The 19,167-nt window shown below is 42.0% G+C and overlaps 1 protein-coding gene across 1 annotated transcript in view; it reads left to right on the top strand.

Annotated features, from left to right (window-relative positions):
* Positions 1 to 6,002: 6,002 nt before the first annotated feature.
* LOC115796372 (protein NLRC3-like) overlaps positions 6,003 to 19,167 on the top strand; it is a 69,278-nt gene continuing 56,113 nt past the window's right edge. Inside the window, exons 1-4 of the mRNA XM_030752762.1 lie at positions 6,003 to 6,059; positions 11,262 to 13,045; positions 13,135 to 13,308; positions 15,846 to 16,019. Of these exons, the coding sequence (XP_030608622.1) occupies positions 6,003 to 6,059; positions 11,262 to 13,045; positions 13,135 to 13,308; positions 15,846 to 16,019 (2,189 nt within the window). The remainder of the gene's footprint in view (positions 6,060 to 11,261; positions 13,046 to 13,134; positions 13,309 to 15,845; positions 16,020 to 19,167) is intronic.

The following is a 19,167-nucleotide window of genomic DNA, read 5'->3' as shown; positions in this document are numbered from 1 at the left end:
GAGGAAACCCTTAAACAACTTAAATTAGAACAACAGGATACCTAGAATGCTGTACTGTTGGGAGAAATTTCTGCAACTAGGACTGATCTGAACTCATTGTTAAGGCAGAGAGCTGAATTCCTAATACATAGAACTAGAAGAAATTATTATTATAATGGATCTAGAATGAGCCATATACTGGCCTTAAGTCTGAAACAAAATACGCCAACATCATGGCCATCCAAACACCTATTGGTACTCTAACCAAACCCTGCAAAATTAATTTGACATTCAAAACATATTATTCTAACCTTTACTCATCTGAAGTATTGCTGAATACAGAGATATATGAGCATTTTTTCCAGGATCTCAAGTTTCCTACTCTGGCTAATCAAGATTCAGAAAAACTTAGTGCTTCCATTATGTTAGAAGAGTACACAAGGCTCCAGGACCTTGTATACTCTAACATACATACATCCCAAAGAGGCCAAATTACAATTAGGCCCCATAATCTCGCATTTGTTTGGAACCTGCCACACAGTATTGAATCATACAAAAGCCGACCTGAAATGGAATAAACACTCTCCTATATTTAATAATTTTTCTATTCTTATTGGGGAAACACTGACACCCTATCCCTCCCTCAGTGGAGGGATAGGGTGTCAGTGTTTTCAAAGATCTTTTCAATGATGATGGTCTGCGCTTTTTTAGTGACTTACAAGTGGAGTATAATTTACCAGGTTCAACATTTTTCTTTTATCTGCAGTTATGATTGGCCATGAAGGCATATGGTGTACCACGGGGCACACCTCTCTTAACCCTCTGCATGAACTTCTTGCCCCAAGTGCTGTAGTACCTGAGACCAGTCTTGATATTCCATTATCATCATCCTTCCTCCTGCTCAATGACGATTCCACTCTAGAACTTTCCTCTCAACAAACATGCATACTGTGGGCAGGACTCACTGCAGCCAAGAAGATGTTGGCACTGCGATGGCAACCAACACATATATTGCCATGGCAACAATGGACCAACTCTTTCCTAGATATCATTATGATGAAGAGATCAGTAGCCAGTCCGAAAACAATGAGAGCATGCAATGCAGCTTATGCTTGCTTTGCTATTGCTTGAGATCTTTGGGGGGTGGGGCAGGAAGTCGCCATGGGACTCGGGGTGAGGATACTTGTCCATAATTTCTTATTTCACCTCTTCATATTATGTTCTATTGTTATTATTTTCTTTGTGGATGCACAATAATGATAATTGATCAAAAAAGAAAAAAAGATATTAACATCTAAATATGCTTTCATGGGGCACCAGGGTGGTTCAGGGTGTGAGCAGGCGACCACCGCATGGTGGTGGAGACGGCACTGGTTTGAGTCCTGAGCGGTCACCATTTACCGCGTGTACTTTTACAGAGTTTTTGGATTGATTGGTGCAAGAATAACAATCATAGCATCTAAAAATATAAGCACAGTCCACAAATTGTCCAGCACCGCATATGAAACACCAGAACATAACCACACACTAATGTCGGTTATGGCTCCCATTGAAGCATACGTTTAAGTAGGGACTCGTATGTTAAAAATGATCGTGCTCTGTCACCGCTGATTCAATATTATTGATATGACACTTTTTAAAAAGCCCTTTTTTGTGCTTTATTTTGGTACCAGGTTTATATGGGGGTTTTTAATTGTTCATATTCTATCTTGATGTTAAAAACTTTGAAATTTGTGACTTCTTCCTAAAAGTTTATCCTATGCAAACTAGGTATGTATCAAGAGCTGGGGTTCTGGGGATGAATATGAAATTTGTAAATATTGCCTAAGGTCAATGGTGTCAGAGTGCAGAGGGATTTTCAAAGAGGGTCCATCCTCTGGCAAGGTCCAATCAGGAGGAAATGAGTGAACATTGACTTTTCATGTCTTTATTTGAGAATCAAAAGATACACCAACTTACATGATTTTATACAAATGAAAGGAGAATTAAACACTCTTTATATTCATTTAAAATATTATTTCATAGAGCCAGGATTTTTTTATGATAATGCTACCTAAAATTTGTCCACTTTCACCCACTCACTGTGTGGCCATTGTTTTCTAGCAGCATTAACCTGGACTTACTCAAATGCACAGAGTGAGAGGTTGTGGCAGAGGGAGTAGGGTTGGTTTGGAGGTGGGCTTATGCATTAGTGAATGCATCGTGTGTGTGCTAGGCTGCAGCTTCATGGCTTCATTTAATAGGCTGATAGTAGAACTAGAGCAGCTGATTTCGTCTGCCTCTCACTGTCTGACTGCTTTCAGCTGACACTAAGATGAAGCAGCTGATATTTGGACAGCACACATGATGAAAGGAGGATTTCAGTTGATGTGCACATGAATGATGTGTGTTTCCTCTGCAGGTGAAGGTAGAACGTGTGCGGGAGCTGCTGTTAATTCAGCAGCATGGATCAGTGTGAGGACAGAGAGGAGGGAGTCCCTCCCTCTAAAACCACTCTGTGTGGGGAACATGAGAGCCAGACCAAAGCTCAGAGGTGAGATGACCATCTCTAACTGTCCATGACTCTTCTCCATGTCACAGCTCAGCACTCACATCACTGCTGCATCATTATTCACAGGAACCAACCTGGACCTGAACCTGAACCTGAACCTGAACCTGGACCCAGCTGTGTGTCTTTATGCAGTGACAAGTCAAAGGGTTTGATCATTGAGTTTAAACACCAACATTTTATACGAAAGAGGTGAGCTGACCATATATTTTAAGTGACTAAAGCTTCATCAAACACACACATCTGTAATCAGTTAATATATTTTCCACCCACTTTACCAAAAGAGTGAAGGTGTTAAAAATTGAGGTCAAAGTACAAAGAAAATAGAAAAAAAAAATTCTTATTTAAAGTTTCACTCTGGAAATCCATCCATCCATCCATCCATCCATCCATCCTCCCATCCTCTCCTCCTAGTAGGACATGCCCAAAACAACTCACCTCATAGGCATCCTACATTCTCAGCTGACTCCTTTCAATGTTGTGAGGACTGTTGTAACTGTTGTGATTAGGCGTTATTTATATAAATAAAATTGAAATGAACTGTCAACCTCCCCTCAGCCCCCTCCAAGTCACAGCAGATGACCCCCCCCTCCCTGAGCCTGGTTCTGCTGGAGGTTTCTTCCTGTTAAAGGGAGTTTTTCTCACCTCATGAGTGCTTGCTCATAAGGGGTCATTTTCAATCTCAAAAGCTTTGGATCAGTCAACCAGGGCTCCCATTCTTGGCTGCCGCCCAACACACACTGCACCTGATCTCTACTGTGTCTCCTGGTGGCGGGCCTACAGAAGGGTGAGCCCATGTCTCACTTTCGGGCTAAGGCCTGGCCACCAGCCACTCTCCCTCAAACCCTCCCCAGGCCTGGCTCAGTGTTGAGGTCCCCGTAACCCTTTCCTGGACAGGGTAAACTGTTCCCTTGGTGTCTCTGCCAAAAGGGCCAATTGAACTGCTCTTTTTCTGGCCCCTCACCCAGGACCAATTTGCCTTGTGAGACCCTACCAGGGGGCAAAAGCCTCCAAACAATATAGCCCCAGGGCTCACTGGGACACAGAAATCCCTCCACCATGACAAGGTTGCGATTCATTGAGGGAAACCCTGGAAATATTTGACATTATTTTGACATTATCTTAGCTTGAAACTAATCACTTAAAGGGGGGCTAAAAGATGATTAAAATATCAGTAAATGTTGTTTCGGCCTTTTTATTATTGTGTGCACTAGTGCCTCCTTACTACTATGAAGTTGATCAGACCTCATGAGTGCACATTTTCTTGGGTAAATTGTAGATAAACTGTTGCTCAGTTCACCTGCTTTTGATCTGAGGTTCTTCTTCACTGCACTTTACTACCTGACATTAGCTTTCAATCCATTTGAAATTCCCCAAGGTCTCACTTTTCAGAACAAAACTGCTGCAGCTTAATCTACTGGCTTATGGCTGCATTATTTTTTGGGGAGGCATCAAATTTGAGGGATGTCATCCAGGTGAGTATGTTCCTTCCACATGGCGAGATCCAGTGAATGACAGTATAATGAAAGGGCCTTGAATGTCTGCCTGCAAAACCAAGGTGACCCACCACTAGACCGGTCATGTTGAACGACGTTACAGGCAGCATAACATTCTCCACAGCTTCTCCAGACCTTTTCACATCTGTCACATGTGCACAGGGTAAACCTGCCCTCACAGGTGAAAAGCACAGGATGCCAGTAATGGACTGGCCAATTCTGGTATTCTATGGCAAATGCCAATCAGGCTCCATGGTGCCAGGCAGTGAGCACAGGGCCCACTAGAGTATGTCAGGCCTTCGGGCCACCCTCACTAAGTCTTTTTCTGATTGGTCAGAGACATTCATGCCAATGGCCTTCTGGAGATAATTTTTAGGGCTCTGTCAGTGCTCATCTTGTTCCTCCTTGTGCAAAGGAGCAGATCCTGGTCCTGCTGATGGGTTAAAGACCTCTATGACTCTGTCCATCTCTTCTAGAGTAACTGTCCATCTCCTCAAATCTCCTCCATGCTCTTGAGACTGTGCTGGGAGACACAGCATGTCTTCTGGCAATGGCAGAGCTTTCTGTCTAGCCATGAGATCAGAAGAACAAAATACAAAGAACAAAATCACAAAAATTTTCACAGACACAACAAACCTGGCAATTTATGTATTGATGTGCCATCCTGGAGGGTTTGGACTACCTTTGGAACCTCTGCAGGGTCCAGGTATCACCTCATGCTACCAGTAGTCACACTGACCCCAGCCAAATTCAAAACTGGTGGAAAACAAAAACAGTCAAAAAAGATGAGGAGGAAAAATGTCAGTTGCCTCCACCTGTAAAACCATTCCTGTTTTGGGGGTTGTCTCTTTGTTGCCCCCCTAGTGCTCCTGTTAATTTCATTAACCCCAAAGCAGCTGAAACTTACTCACAACAAAGAGATCAGTATACCAGAAGTTTAACTGACTTGGTGCTATACTCTGTGTTCCTTTAACTTTTTTGAGCAGTATACAATACATTGTCAGATTATCTCTCAGTTAATTCTGAGTGCAGTGTAACCTGTTTTTATTAGGAGGAAGCTGGAAAAACAAGACAGCGCTCAAACTGCACCAAGCTCTGAGTCACCGATGACGGACCAAAAAAGTGTTTATAATTTCAGGAAGAAGCGCCACTTCGTGGATCAAAGGTAATGATTTAAAATTGATACTAAAAATAGAAACTGGACAATTTTTTTCTGAGCACTAATCTCTGTTTCACAGTCAAGCATATTCACACTGGGAGTTGCCCAGTATTATTAGTGTGATAGTGATTGTGGATGCTGCGTTCATGGTATTTCAGAAGGGAGGGAAGCTTTATGAAGTGATTTGTGACAGCTGGGACTCAACCAAACTGAAATGAAATCCACAAACAGGCTGCAGACTGAGTGGTTGATTCACAATGAAATCAGAAACTAGTAAACCTTTAACACTACAGGGTAGTCATGTAATCCACTCAAAACATTATTTTATGGACTTTTAGTTTGTGTTTCTCTGTGCAGACAAACATAATGTGATCTAATTTTTCATGATTCCAATGCAGAGGGCACCACGAGAGCTCTGAGGTTCCCAGTGGTCTGCCTGTCCAGCAGCATCAAACACACCAGGACGTATTTACGGTCTGTGCCTGTAGGCTACAACACCTACTTTTACATCTATTCTGTTCACAGTCATCTCCATGCGGCAGACCAGTGGATTATCAGTGCATCCAACATGAATGTGATGTTTAGCTCCATGATTTCAGCCTGATTGAGTCATTCATATAATATTCTGTTCCAGCTGCTGGAGGACAACATCATCACTTTTGCGAAGAATGAGTTGAAGAAGCTCCAGAAGGTTCTGAGTTTAGATTATCCCGCATGCTTAGACATTCAGAGAGAAGATGTCTTGGAAGATGAGCTTAAGGAGCAGAAGAGAAGCAGTAGAGAGGCATTTCTGAAGATCACACTGCACTTCCTGAGGATTATGAAGCGGGATGATATGGCCAACTGTCTGCAAGAGAGTAAGAGGATTTCTCTAAACATTTAAGTTAATGAATACAGATGCTGGCCATTAAATTAGAACATCATAAAAATGTTGATTTATTTCAGTAATTCCATTAAAAAAGTGAAACTTGTATATTATATTCATTCATTACTCACAGACTGATATATTTCAAATGTTAATTTCTTTTAATTTTGATTATTATAACTGATAACTAATCAAAATCCCAAATTCAGTATCTCAGAAAATGAGAAAACTGTGAAAAGGTTCAATACTGAAGACACCTCTAATCAGCTAATTAACTCCAAACACCTGCAAAGGCTTTTAAATGGTCTCTCAGTCTGGTTCTGTAGGCTACACAATCATGGGGAAGACTGCTGACTTCACAGTTGTCCAAAAGATGACCTTTGACACCTTGCACAAGGAGGGCAAGACACAAAAGGTCATTGCTAAAGAGGCTGGCTGTTCACAGAGCTCTGTGTCCAAGCACATTAATAGAGAGGCGAAGGGAAGGAAAAGATGTGGTAGAAAAAAGTGTACAAGCAACAGGGATAACTGCACCCTGGAGAGGATTGTGGAACAAAAGCCATTCAAAAATGTGGGGGAGATTCACAAAGAGTGGACTGCAGCTGGAGTCAGAGCTTCAAGAACCACCAGCACAGACGTATGCAGACATGGTTTTCAGCTGTCGCAGTCCTCGTGTCGAGACAGTCTTGAACAGAGACGCCGTCAGAAGCGTCTCGCCTGGGCTAAAGACAAAAAGGACTGGACTGCTGCTGAGTGCTCCAAAGTTATGTTCTCTGATCAAAGTCAATGTTGCATTTCCTTTGGAAATCAAGGTCCCAGAGTCTGGAGGAAGAGAGGAGAGGCACAGAATCCACGCTGGCTGAGGTCCAGTGTAAAGTTTCCAGTCAGTGATGGTTTGGGGTGCCATGTCATCTGCTGGTGTTGGTCCACTGTGTTTTCTGAGGTCCAAGGTCAACGCAGCTGTCTACCAGGACGTTTTAGAGCACTTCATGCTTCCTGCTGCTGACCAACTTTATGGAGATGCAGATTTCATTTTCCAGCAGGACTTGGCACCTGCACACAGTGCCAAAGCTACCAGTACCTGCTTTAACCCCTTAACTGGCAAGGGCCCGGTGACGGGCCGTTTGTAGTCCCTTTTATATGGCAGGCTAGACCCACCCAATTTTATTGACACGTCATTCGGCCAATCATGTAACTGGCTGCACCAAATCACCTGACAAAGCTACGTGACGCCCTCTGAGTATTATTGGCTCTGGGAAACCCATTTCTTAACATGATTGGCCGAATGAGGTGTCAGTCAAAATGGGCGGGTCTAGCCTGCCATATAAATGCACTTCATTCGGCCCGCGGACCAGACGCAGCCGATTAATAGGCTATGAAATGGGTTGTTCAGAGCCAATAATAACCAGAAGGCGTTATGTAGTTTTTGTCAGGTGATTTTTTTGCTGCCAGTTAAGGGGTTAAGGACCATGGTATCCCTGTTCTTAATTGGCCAGCAAACTCACCTGACCTTTAACCCCATAGAAAATCTATGGGCTATTGTGAAGAGGAAGATGTGATACGCCAGAGCCAACAATTCAGAAGAGCTGAAGGCCACTATCAGAGCAACCTGGGCTCTCATAACACCTGAGCAGTGCCACAGACTGATCGACTCCATGCCACGCCGCATTGTTGCAGTAATCCAGGCAAAAGGAGCCCCAACTAAGTACTGAGTGCTGTACATGCTCATACTTTTCATGTTCATACTTTTCAGTTGGCCAACATTTCTTTTCTTTTCTTTTTTTTTTTTTTTTTTTTTTTTGGGCCTGTCGTGTCTGGTAGTTTTTGCTGTCAGAATGATGTTACAAGAAGAGCTCCATAAGTTTTTTATAGGCTATTCTTGTTAATGTTTGTATTTTTATTTCAGATCTGACCAGCAGGAAGGAAAAGAAAAAAGAGAAAGAGAAGCCAGGGAGAGAACAGAAAAAAAAAATAGAAAATAGATAGATGTACATACATACACATATATATACATGCATATACATATACACACATACATACAATCTTGCTGTAGTTTGTAGCAATGTCTGTGTGCTCCTCTGTCATGGACAGAGGTGGCAAAAGTACTGACATTCTGTACTTAAGTAGAAGTACAAGTACTTGTGTTAAAAAATACTTTGGTAAAAGTCGAAGTACTGGTTCAACTTCTTTACTTAAGTAAAAGTAAAAAAGTACAGGCTCTGAAATTTACTCAAAGTAAGAAAGTAAAAGTAGCTCTTTGGAGGACGTTTCTACCTGCTATTTTTGTGTAAAGCTAAGTGAACCTTATTATATATTATTGTAATAATATAAAATAATACATGAGAACACAAACATTCCAATCTAAATTTTAATTCTAATGAATGTACTCAGCTTGAATCACAAACTGTGAAAGGGAATTTAAACACAGCTCTGTTCTCTGTGTCCTCCATAGTAGAGGGTGACTGTGCCTCCACCTAAACACCAACATGAGGATACTCAGGGGTTACAGTGGGATTCAGAAGGTGGAGGAACCCTAAGATCAGCTGTAGTGGCTCTGCATGGGGAGAAGAATCACAACTTTCTATTGTAGCTGCAGTAAATGATGTTGGTGTGCAGGCTGTGATCAGCTGACCTGCTGCTGCTGCTCTGAGGTTTACTGCTCTGTGTGGATGAACTGAACTCACAAAGATGTAACCCAGTATTTCACAGCTCTCTGAGCTGATCTCCATCCCCTACACTGACAGCATACAGGCTGTAGAAATGTTGGATTCAGTGAATGAATCTCAGCATCAGCAGCTTTGATTCAGACTCATCTCTGCTGCACTGATGTAACCTGTAACTCTGACCATGAACACAGCCTCTGTGCACCAACACAGAGCTTTACTGTAAATACAGTACAACAAGATAACCTGTTTATCACACACTAAACTGCAGTATTTTCATACAATATTTGAATTACACTAAGTCAGCATACTTCAGTTTATTTTCCAGTCCTTACCTTTAAATCTAACCTCTCTTCTTCCTCTCCTGTCCTCTTTCTCCATCTCTGAGTGAACTTCTCTCTCTTTGCTCTCCCTGAAATGCAGCAGCTCTTCTTTTAGCTAGTAGACACACTGTGTGACCAATTACACACACTTTGTGTGTTTGCTGATATTTGATGAGCATTTAGAAACATTGCATTTACCTGCCACACGTTACTCCCTTCATGCTCGCTCCTCTTCAGTAGCGCTAGCTAAGCTGTTTATGTCCTGCGAGCATAACTTACGGACTCGGTCCGGCCCGCTGTGACCCCTGATTATAGCGCTATAAATGAGACATTAGTTATATGGGTTTGTGTATTTAATCCCTTTGTACCCAATAAGCCGGTGATGGAGGATACGCCAGTACGATTGTCTCTTATATGTTAATATTCCTCCGTTTAGGCTCAGATCGCTTGATGACTGACGGCGCACTGACCGGAAACGCAAACTTCTCCCTGACGTGTTAAAAAGTAACGAGTCTGTTTTGAAAATGTAAGAAGTAGAAAGTACAGATACTTGTGTAAAAATGTAGGGAGTAAAAGTAAAAAGTACTCAGAAAAATAAATACTCAAGTAAAGTACAGATACCTGAAAAATCTACTTAAGTACAGTAACGAAGTATTTATACTTTGTTACTTCCCACCTCTGGTCATGGAACATACTCAATAATGAGGGCAGGAAGCCGCAACCTCCCCCATCCAGATCCAGAGGCAAGCTGGGAAAGATCCAGGGGACCCGGGCCATCCACGGCCCACCAGGAGCTCAGAAGACCCAAGGCCACACATCCCGATGGCAACCGTGCGCACACCCTAGAGGAGGAAGGAGGGAGACACAAGACGGAGCCCCCACAGTCAAATGGCAAGGGCACAGAGAGCCAGGCCAGCCCTCCCAGCACGAGCCGAGAACGTAGCCCCGAGGCCCCAGGCGCCCGGGAACCACCCGACACACACACGGACGGACCTTAACTGGACACTAAATGGACACCACTAGCCAGTCCCCTCCCCAGGCAAGGGCGTGCGAAACTGGGGTGTGGGAAGACTCGCTCACCCCCTCCTCCCACTCAAAGTGGTTGGGGGTTGTTAGATGTATGTGAGTGTATGTAGTGGGAGAAATGTGTATGACTATGTGAAAGCTACAGTGCTATTAAAAGTGGAGGGACAGATATAACATGAGCACTGAGCAACAGCACTGAGCAACAGTTCCCTACACCCAACTGCAGGGCAGCAGCGGCAGGTCTAGGGCCTGAAGTGGCCACACCCCCAAGGCACCGCCGCGTTCAAAGCCAGCACCACAACCCACACGGTAGACAAACAAAAACGCACACACACACACACACACACACACACAAAAGACAACAGCAAACATCCCAGCCACACCCACATACACAAACACAATGGTCCCAAGTCCAGAACCAACCGGTCCCCCGTGGGAACCTCTGTCCCCTTTATCTGAGCAGACATGCAGGCACCACGGAATCCCGGAATGCCGGCCAGAGATCCCCACACGGCGGGGGCGAGGGGCGCAGACCCCTCCAACACAGGGAGGGGCGCAACCGGGAAACGGGCAACTCCGGGCACCAGGGCCCGAGACCCCGCACCCCGCCCCTGCAGAGGAGGCTGGCCACCTGGCCTGGGGCCAGCACCCACCACCACAGGCACCCCAGTCTGCACACCCCAAGACCGTCAGAGCTTCCATCCAAGCCCCCACCACAACCAACCAGGGCCCGCACACAGACACCACATAAAGACAGCCACAGTCCTCCAGTCCAAGAGCCAATTGGCCAACATTTCTAAAAATCCTTTTTTTTGTATTGATATTAACTAATATTCTAATTTTCTGAGATACTGAATTTGTGGTTTTCATTAGTTGTCAGTTAAAATCATCAAAATTAAAAGAAATAACCATTTGAAATATATCAGTCTGTGTGTAATGAATGAATATAATATACAAGTTTCACTTTTTGAATCAAATTACTGAACTAAATCATTTTGTTCATGATATGCTCATTTTATGACCAGCACCTGTGTGTGGGACATTATGAAAACTGACATGAGAGTATGATCTTGGGTCAGCTCTTGAGACTTATTAATGTCTCAAGAGCTGACCCAAGAAAAAACATTCCCCTATTCTTTATTGTTTAATTGATATTGCTTTTATGTTTTTATTCAGGACATCTTGCTGCAGTTTGTCAACACAAACTTAAATCTAAGCTGAAGAAGAAGTTCCAGTGTGTGTTTGAGGGTGTTCCTAAAGCAGGAAACCCAACCCTTCTGAATCAGATCTACACAGAGCTCTACATCACAGAGGGAGGGACTGCAGAGGTCAATGATGAACATGAGGTCAGACAGATTGAAACAGCATCCAGGAAACCAGACAGACCAGAAACAACAATCAGACAAGAAGACATCTTTAAAGGCTCACCTGGAAGAGATGAACCAATCAGAACAGTGCTGACAAAGGGAGGGGCTGGCATTGGGAAAACAGTCTTAACACAGAAGTTCACTCTGGACTGGGCTGAAGGCAAAGCCAACCAGGACATCCAGTTCATGTTTCCATTCACTTTCAGAGAGCTGAATGTGCTGAAAGAGAAAAAGTTCAGCTTGGTGGAACTTGTTCATCACTTCTTTACTGAAACCAAAGAAGCAGGAATCTGCAGCTTTGAACACTTCCAGGTTGTGTTCATCTTTGATGGTCTGGATGAGTGTCGACTTCCTCTGGACTTCCACAACACTGAGATCCTGGCTGATGTTACAGAGTCCACCTCAGTGGATGTGCTGCTGACAAACCTCATCAGGGGAAACCTGCTTCCCTCTGCTCACCTCTGGATAACCACACGACCTGCAGCAGCCAATCAAATTCTTCCTAACTGTGTTGATATGGTAACAGAGATTAAAGGTTTCACTGACTCACAGAAAGAGGAGTACTTCAATAAAAGATTTAATTATGACAAGAAAACTACGTTCATCATCTCCCACATCAAGACATCACGAAGCATCCACATCATGTGCCACATCCCAGTCTTCTGCTGGATCACTGCTACAGTTCTGGAGGATGTGCTGAAAACCAGAGCGAGAGGAGAGCTGCCCAAGACCCTGACTGAGATGTACATCCACTTCCTGGTGGTTCAGGCCAAAGTGAAGAAGGTCAAGTATGATGGAGGAGCTGAGACAGATCCACACTGGAGTCCAGAGAGCAGGAAGATGATTGAGTCTCTGGGAAAACTGGCTTTTGATCAGCTGCAGAAAGGAAACCTGATCTTCTATGAATCAGACCTGACAGAGTGTGGCATCGATATCAGAGCAGCCTCAGTGTACTCAGGAGTGTTCACACAGATCTTTAAAGAGGAGAGAGGGCTGTACCAGGACAAGGTGTTCTGCTTCATCCATCTGAGTGTTCAGGAGTTTCTGGCTGCTCTTCATGTCCATCTGACCTTCATCAACTCTGGAGTCAATCTGCTGGAAGAACAACAAACAACTTCACATGACTCTGTAATGAAAGAATCTGCAACCTTTCAGAAAGAGATACACTTCTACCAGAGTGCTGTGAACAAGGCCTTACAGAGTCCAAATGGACACCTGGACTTGTTCCTCCGCTTCCTCCTGGGTCTTTCACTGCAGATCAATCAGACTCTCCTACGAGGTGTTCTGACACAGACAGGAAGTAGCTCACATACCAATCAGGAAACAGTCCAGTACATCAAGGAGAAGCTCAATAAGAATCTGTCTGCAGAGAAAAGCATCAACCTGTTCCACTGTCTGAATGAACTGAATGATCGTTCTCTAGTGAAGGAGATCCAACAGTCCCTGAGATCAGGAAGTCTCTCCACAGATAAACTGTCTCCTGCTCAGTGGTCAGCTCTGGTCTTCATCTTACTGTCATCAGAAGAAGATCTGGATGTGTTTGACCTGAAGAAATACTCTGCTTCAGAGGAGGCTCTGCTGAAGCTGCTGCCAGTGGTCAAAGCCTCCAACAACGCTCTGTAAGTGTATATTTTGGGATTATACATTATGTTTGAAATGTATCATTAATGTTTCATTAGAGAACTCTTTTTGCACTTTATTTTTTTAGACTTCATATGTGTAACCTCTCAGAGAGAAGCTGTGAAGCTCTGTCCTCAGTTCTAAGTGCTCAGTCCTCTAATCTAAGAGAACTTCTCCTGAGTAACAATGACCTGCAGGATTCAGGTGTGAAGCTGCTGTCTTCTGGCTTGAAGAGTCAACACTGTAAACTGGAAACTCTCAGGTCAGTTTTTCTAAATTCTCATATGTGACCTGTTTCAATTGTTTTTCTTTAAGATTTTCTCAGCAGTCTCTTACCAGCTTAGCACTAGTTCATCTGATTTAATTCAATTTCAATTCAATTCAATTCAATTTTATTTATATAGCACCAAATCACAACAAGCAGTTTCCTCAAGGTGCTTTCTGTTGTGGGTAAAGATCCTACAATAATACAGAGAAAACCCAACAGTCAGAACGACCCCCTATGAGCTGCACTTGGCGACAGTGGGAAGGAAAAACTCCCTTTTAACAGGAAGAAACCTCCAGCAGAACCAGGCTCAGGGAGGGGGGGTCATCTGCTGTGACCGGTTGGGCTGAGGAGAGAGAAAAGACATGCTGTGGAAGAGAGCCAGGGATTAATAACAATTAATGATTAACTACAGAGTGTAGTATAAACAAAGTAAATAAGGCGAATCAAAAGAAATAGTGAATTATTGGAACCCACAGCAGACTAGGCCTATAGCAGCATAACATAGGGAGGGTTCAGGGTCACCTGATCCAGCCCTAACTACAGTATAAGCTTGATCATAAAGGAAAGTTTGAAGCCTAATCTTAAAATAGAGAGGGTGTCTGTCTCCTGAATCCAAGCTGGGAGCTGGTTCCACAGAAGAGGGGCCTGAAAGCTGAAGGCTCTGCCTCCCATTCTACTCTTAAGTATCCTAGGAACCACAAGTAAATTCCTGCAGTTTAACTAATTGATGTGTGTCATCAGGCTTCATTGATAGGTAAAGCTGAGTATCATCTGCATAACAATGAAAATTGATGCAATGCTTTCTAATAATACTGCCTAAGGGAAGCATATAATGTAAATAAAATTGGTCCTAGCACAGAACCCTGTGGAACTCCATAATTAACCTTAGTGTGTGAAGAAGACTCCCCATTTACATGAACAAATTGGAGGCTATTAGATAAATATGATTCAAACCACTGCAGTGCAGTACCTTTAATACCTATAGTATGCTCTAATCTCTGTAATAAAATGTTATGGTCAACAGTATCAAAAGCTGCACTGAGGTCCAACAGGACAAGAACAGAGATGAGTCCACTGTCAGAGGCTCTAAGAAGATCATTTGTAACCTTCACTAATGCTGTTTCTGTACTGTGATGAATTCTGAAACCTGACTGAAACTCTTCAAATAAACCGTTCCTCTGCAGATGATCAGTTAGCTGTTTTACAACTACTCTTTCAAGAATCTTTGAGAGAAAAGGAAGGTTGGAGATTGGCCTATAATTAGCTAAGACAGCTGGGTCAGTGATGGCTTTTTAAGCAGAGGTTTAATTACAGCCACCTTGAAGGTCTGTGGTACATAGCCAACTAATAAAGACTGATTGATCATTTTTAAGATTGAAGCATCAATAATTGGAAAGACTTCTTTGAACAGTCTAGTAGGAATGGGATCTAACAAACATGTTGCTGGTTTGGAGGAAGTAACTATTGAAGTTAACTCTGAAAGATCAACTGGAGCAAAAGAGTCTAAACAAATAGCAGCAGTGCTGAAAGCAGCCGAACATGAAGATAAATCTTTGAGATGGTTATGAATAATTTTTTCTCTAATGTCTAAAATTTTATTTGTAAAGAAATCCATGAAGTCACTACTAGTTAACGTGAAAGGAATACTCGGCTCTACAGAGCTCTGACTCTTTGTCAGCCTGGCTACAGTGCTGAAAAGAAACCTGGGGTTGTTCTTATTTTCTTCAATTAATGATGAATAGTAAGATGTCCTAGCTTTACGGAGGGCTTTTTTATAGAGCAACAAACTCTTTTTCCAGGCTAAATGAGCATCTTCTAATTTAGTGAGACACCATTCCCTCTCCAGCTTTCAGGTTATCTGCTTTAAGCTGTGCGTTTGTGAATTATACCACGGAGTCAGGCACTTCTGATTTGAAGCTTTCCTTTTCAGAGGAGCCACAGTATCCAAAGTTATACGCAGTGAGGATGTAAAACTATTGACGAGATAATCGACCTCACTGGGAGCAGAGTTTAGGTAGCTGCTCTGCACTGTGTTGGCACTGAAGAGCATAACAATGAAGGAATTAGATCCTTAAAGTTAGTTACAGCACTTTCAGAAAGACTTCTACTGTAATTAAACTTATTCCCCACTGCTGTGTAATCCATAACAAAACGAAATACTGCAGTAAATTACTCAAAACAAATCAAATCAAATATACTTTATTGTCCCCACAGGGACATTGTACAAAAAAAAGCTGCTACCACAATAATACAGTATAACAATAAAAGTGATTTTAAAAGCGCATAAAAAGTGCACTCAAAAGTTCTGAACCAGTTGTAAGTTGTGTGTATAGTGCACTAAAATGTGGCTTGAAATTATTTTGTTCCCTTGATGGTTTTGTTAACTTAGGTAAAATGAAAATGGCCAATAATGTTGGATTGTTTCAGGGTTTTTGAACTTGTGAGCAACAATGAGCTTTAGTTTCATACAAGTTCTCTCACACAATCTGTTCTGTGTGTCTGTTCTGTGTGTCTGTTCTGTGTGTCTGTAGTCTCTCAGGGTGTTTGATTACAGAGGAAGGCTGTGCATCTCTTATCTCAGCTCTTAACTCCAACTCCTCAAATCTGAGAGAGTTGGATCTGAGCTACAATAATCCAGGAGACACAGCAGTGAAGACTCTTTCTAAAAGACTGAAGGATCCACACTGGAGACTGGAAAGTCTCAGGTACAGAGAGAATAGCTGATAAGTTGTTTTCACATGTGCTCTGCAGCCCACACGTTTTCTGAACATTACCTAATGAATCTGCATGCAAAAACATGAATATCCAAATTAGTCTGACCAAAATTTAAGTGGCGTTTACTCTGCTGAGTTCAAAATCTGTTTTAACATAGATTTGGTAGAATAGTGCAGGGACTTGTTGTGAATCCAGTGAATTCACAGTTGATGATAACATTTGTCCTGCTTTCTGCACACTATCCAGGCAGCAAACTCACTCAAACCAAACAGAGTATTTTCCTGTATTGAAAATGCATTTGAACTTATTTCACCCACATCATATGCAATTCAAGTGTGGAAATGATGACAGAAACATTTGCTTTGTCGTACTGTTTCTCTGGGTCATGCTATGTGATGAATTCAAATGAATTCAGTGCCACACATAGTGGATTCTTTTGCACTTCTGCATGTATGTAAAGATAATGCATTTGTTGCTCCACTCCATAATAAAATACAGAGGTCCATCTCAGAAACTCCTTGGAATCCAAAGTATGTTTTATGCTTGATATGTGACCTATTTGGACTAATGAGTTGTGAATAATAAACTGTGTGTCTGAGAGCGATGTAATGTCCATGTGTGCATGCTGACAGAGACTGTGCTGCTCTGACCCCCCTCCTCCTTTCAGGGTGGAGCCTGCTGGAGTCCGATGGCTGAGACCAGGTCTGAGGAAGTGTAAGTGTGTTTTTAATGCGATTGATGAAAACAAAGCAGCACACATTCAACCATCTTCAAACTGTCACATCACTCATTCACATCTCTGATGTCAGGAGTCATCATCAAAGTGTCAATCAATGAACAGATGATGGATCAATAACTGCAGCTGGATTGTGTTTGTTCTCTCCATCAGATTCCTGTCAACCCACAATCGACACAAACACAGTCTACAGATACCTCAAACTGACTGACAACAACAGGAAGGTGACACATGTAAGAGAAGTTCAGTCATATCCCGATCATCCAGACAGATTTGACTGTGTTCAGCTGCTGTGTAGAGATGGTCTGACTGGTCGCTGCTACTGGGAGGTCGAGTGGAGAGGAGAAGTTGATATTTCAGTGAGTTACAGAAGAATCAGAAGGAGAGGAGGCAGTGACTGTGAATTTGGAACGAATAATCAGTCCTGGAGTCTGAGCTGCACTGGTTATAATAACTACTCTGCAAGACACAACAACAGAGACACAGCCATCTCCTCCTCCTTCTCTTACAGAGTAGCAGTGTATGTGGACTGTCCTGCTGGCACTCTGTCCTTCTACAGAGTCTCCTCTGACACTCTGATCCACCTCCACACCTTCAACACCACATTTACTGAACCTCTTTATCCTGGGTTTGGAATCTGGTCTCGTGCTTCCTCAGTGTCTCTGTGCTGAGTTGAGTGTAAAGAGCGTCCTCCTGTCAGAGAAACTCTGACTGTTGAACAGATAGTTCAGTCTGTACATGTCTGTCTCTTTCACTCACAAACACGTTTTCAGATTCATGGATTCAATCAGTTGATGTTTGAAACTGTTCTCAATGATTCCTTGTAAACGTCTTCCTCTTCAGTCCTTTAAAGATGGAAGCTGCCATTATTCCAGGATCCACATGTTGTTTTTCTGTCTTTTTCCACTCAAAGCTTCACAGTGAATATCAGGATGTTGTGTTTCTCTGAAGCTCAGTTCAGCTCAGATGATTCGGTTCATGTCAGCTGCAGTTAGTTTGCTGCAGATGAGACAAACTGTGATATCAGAGAGGAATCACTGAGCTGCACTGACCCAAAACATCAATTTACAAACTGCTCAGAGACGTTCACACATTATTGTCAATCTATTTTCTTCCACTTGTACTTTTTCTAGGTTGCAGCGGAGCTGGAACCTCTCCCAGCTTTAACAGGGCGAGTGGGGTACAGATGGGTACTCTGCCTATTCAACATTTTATTAAAAATTAAAGTCTTCAAAGAGGAAATGAGAAAAGGAAAGTGGATCTGACCCTCAGATGCTTCTTCTCTTACATTGACTTTGGGAACTTTTCTCCAATAAGCTGAGATGCTTTGAGAAACATGCAGTTTTCTTAGAAAGCTGTTTAATGCCATTTGTTTCTTAAAGCAGGAATCTTGTGATTTCAGTAATTTAGAAAATTTTTCTTTCCAACCTTCATAACATGTAAGATCCATATTTACTATAAAATGGTTGCTTTTGAATCATCAGTGTTACAATGTTTTGCCATTTAAGTCCTTACAGATCATTAATTCCCAATCAGTTTTTTCTTCATAACTTTAGAACTCCTGCTCTATAATGACAATCATATCTATTATGGTATATATTAACTTTAAAAAATAATTGTAACATTTTAAAGAAGATGTAAATAATTTCCCTTATAAAGTAAACTCATAAAAGTACCTTAAAGTAGAGGTCTTAACATTTCCTGCTCCAGATGTTAGTGCTGTTTGTTAAAGATGGAACAAAACCTTTCATTCAGATGACTGAGATTCTATTAATTACTAGTGATAATTGGTTGTTCCATTAATTAAGAGGACTTTTTTTTTTACTTTAAACAACTCTTTATTTCAAATTTACAACGCATGTTAATACACATGAAAATCAAATTCACATTCAGTCAGTGACATGATTATTTTTATTTATTTGTTTATTCTGTTCAAAAAAGGAGGACGAAACAAATGCTTATTAATTACTACCCCTAACCTGCTCATTCTTTATATCTGCTCTGATTATACAATCTATGTGCCTATCTAATACACAGTCCCTTGTTATTATATTTATGAGTTAATCTTTAATTATTTAACTATACCTAGCCAGAACAATGGCTTTTTTGATAGTATCTCATAATAATCACGTATCAGTTTTTTAAATATAAAGTACAGCTATATAAACATTTACCACCCTCCCTCGTTGATATAGTGCTTTATAAGTGTTATTATATATAATTTTTAAACTGATTTATATTAGTACATCTTTTCAAATTCTCCCCACAGACCGCTGCTGTATACATGCTCCTCATTGCTGTTCTTACTTTATGTTTTTTTATAATTTTGCTCTTTCCTCAGCTCATAACCGCCTTCTCTGTCAAATTTTTTTTAATGTTTTCTGGTAACATATTATTTCTTG

This window comes from Archocentrus centrarchus, chromosome 2 (genome assembly GCF_007364275.1).
Source record: "Archocentrus centrarchus isolate MPI-CPG fArcCen1 chromosome 2, fArcCen1, whole genome shotgun sequence".
NCBI lineage: Eukaryota > Metazoa > Chordata > Actinopteri > Cichliformes > Cichlidae > Archocentrus > Archocentrus centrarchus.
This window is presented reverse-complemented; position numbering and strand designations above follow the sequence as displayed.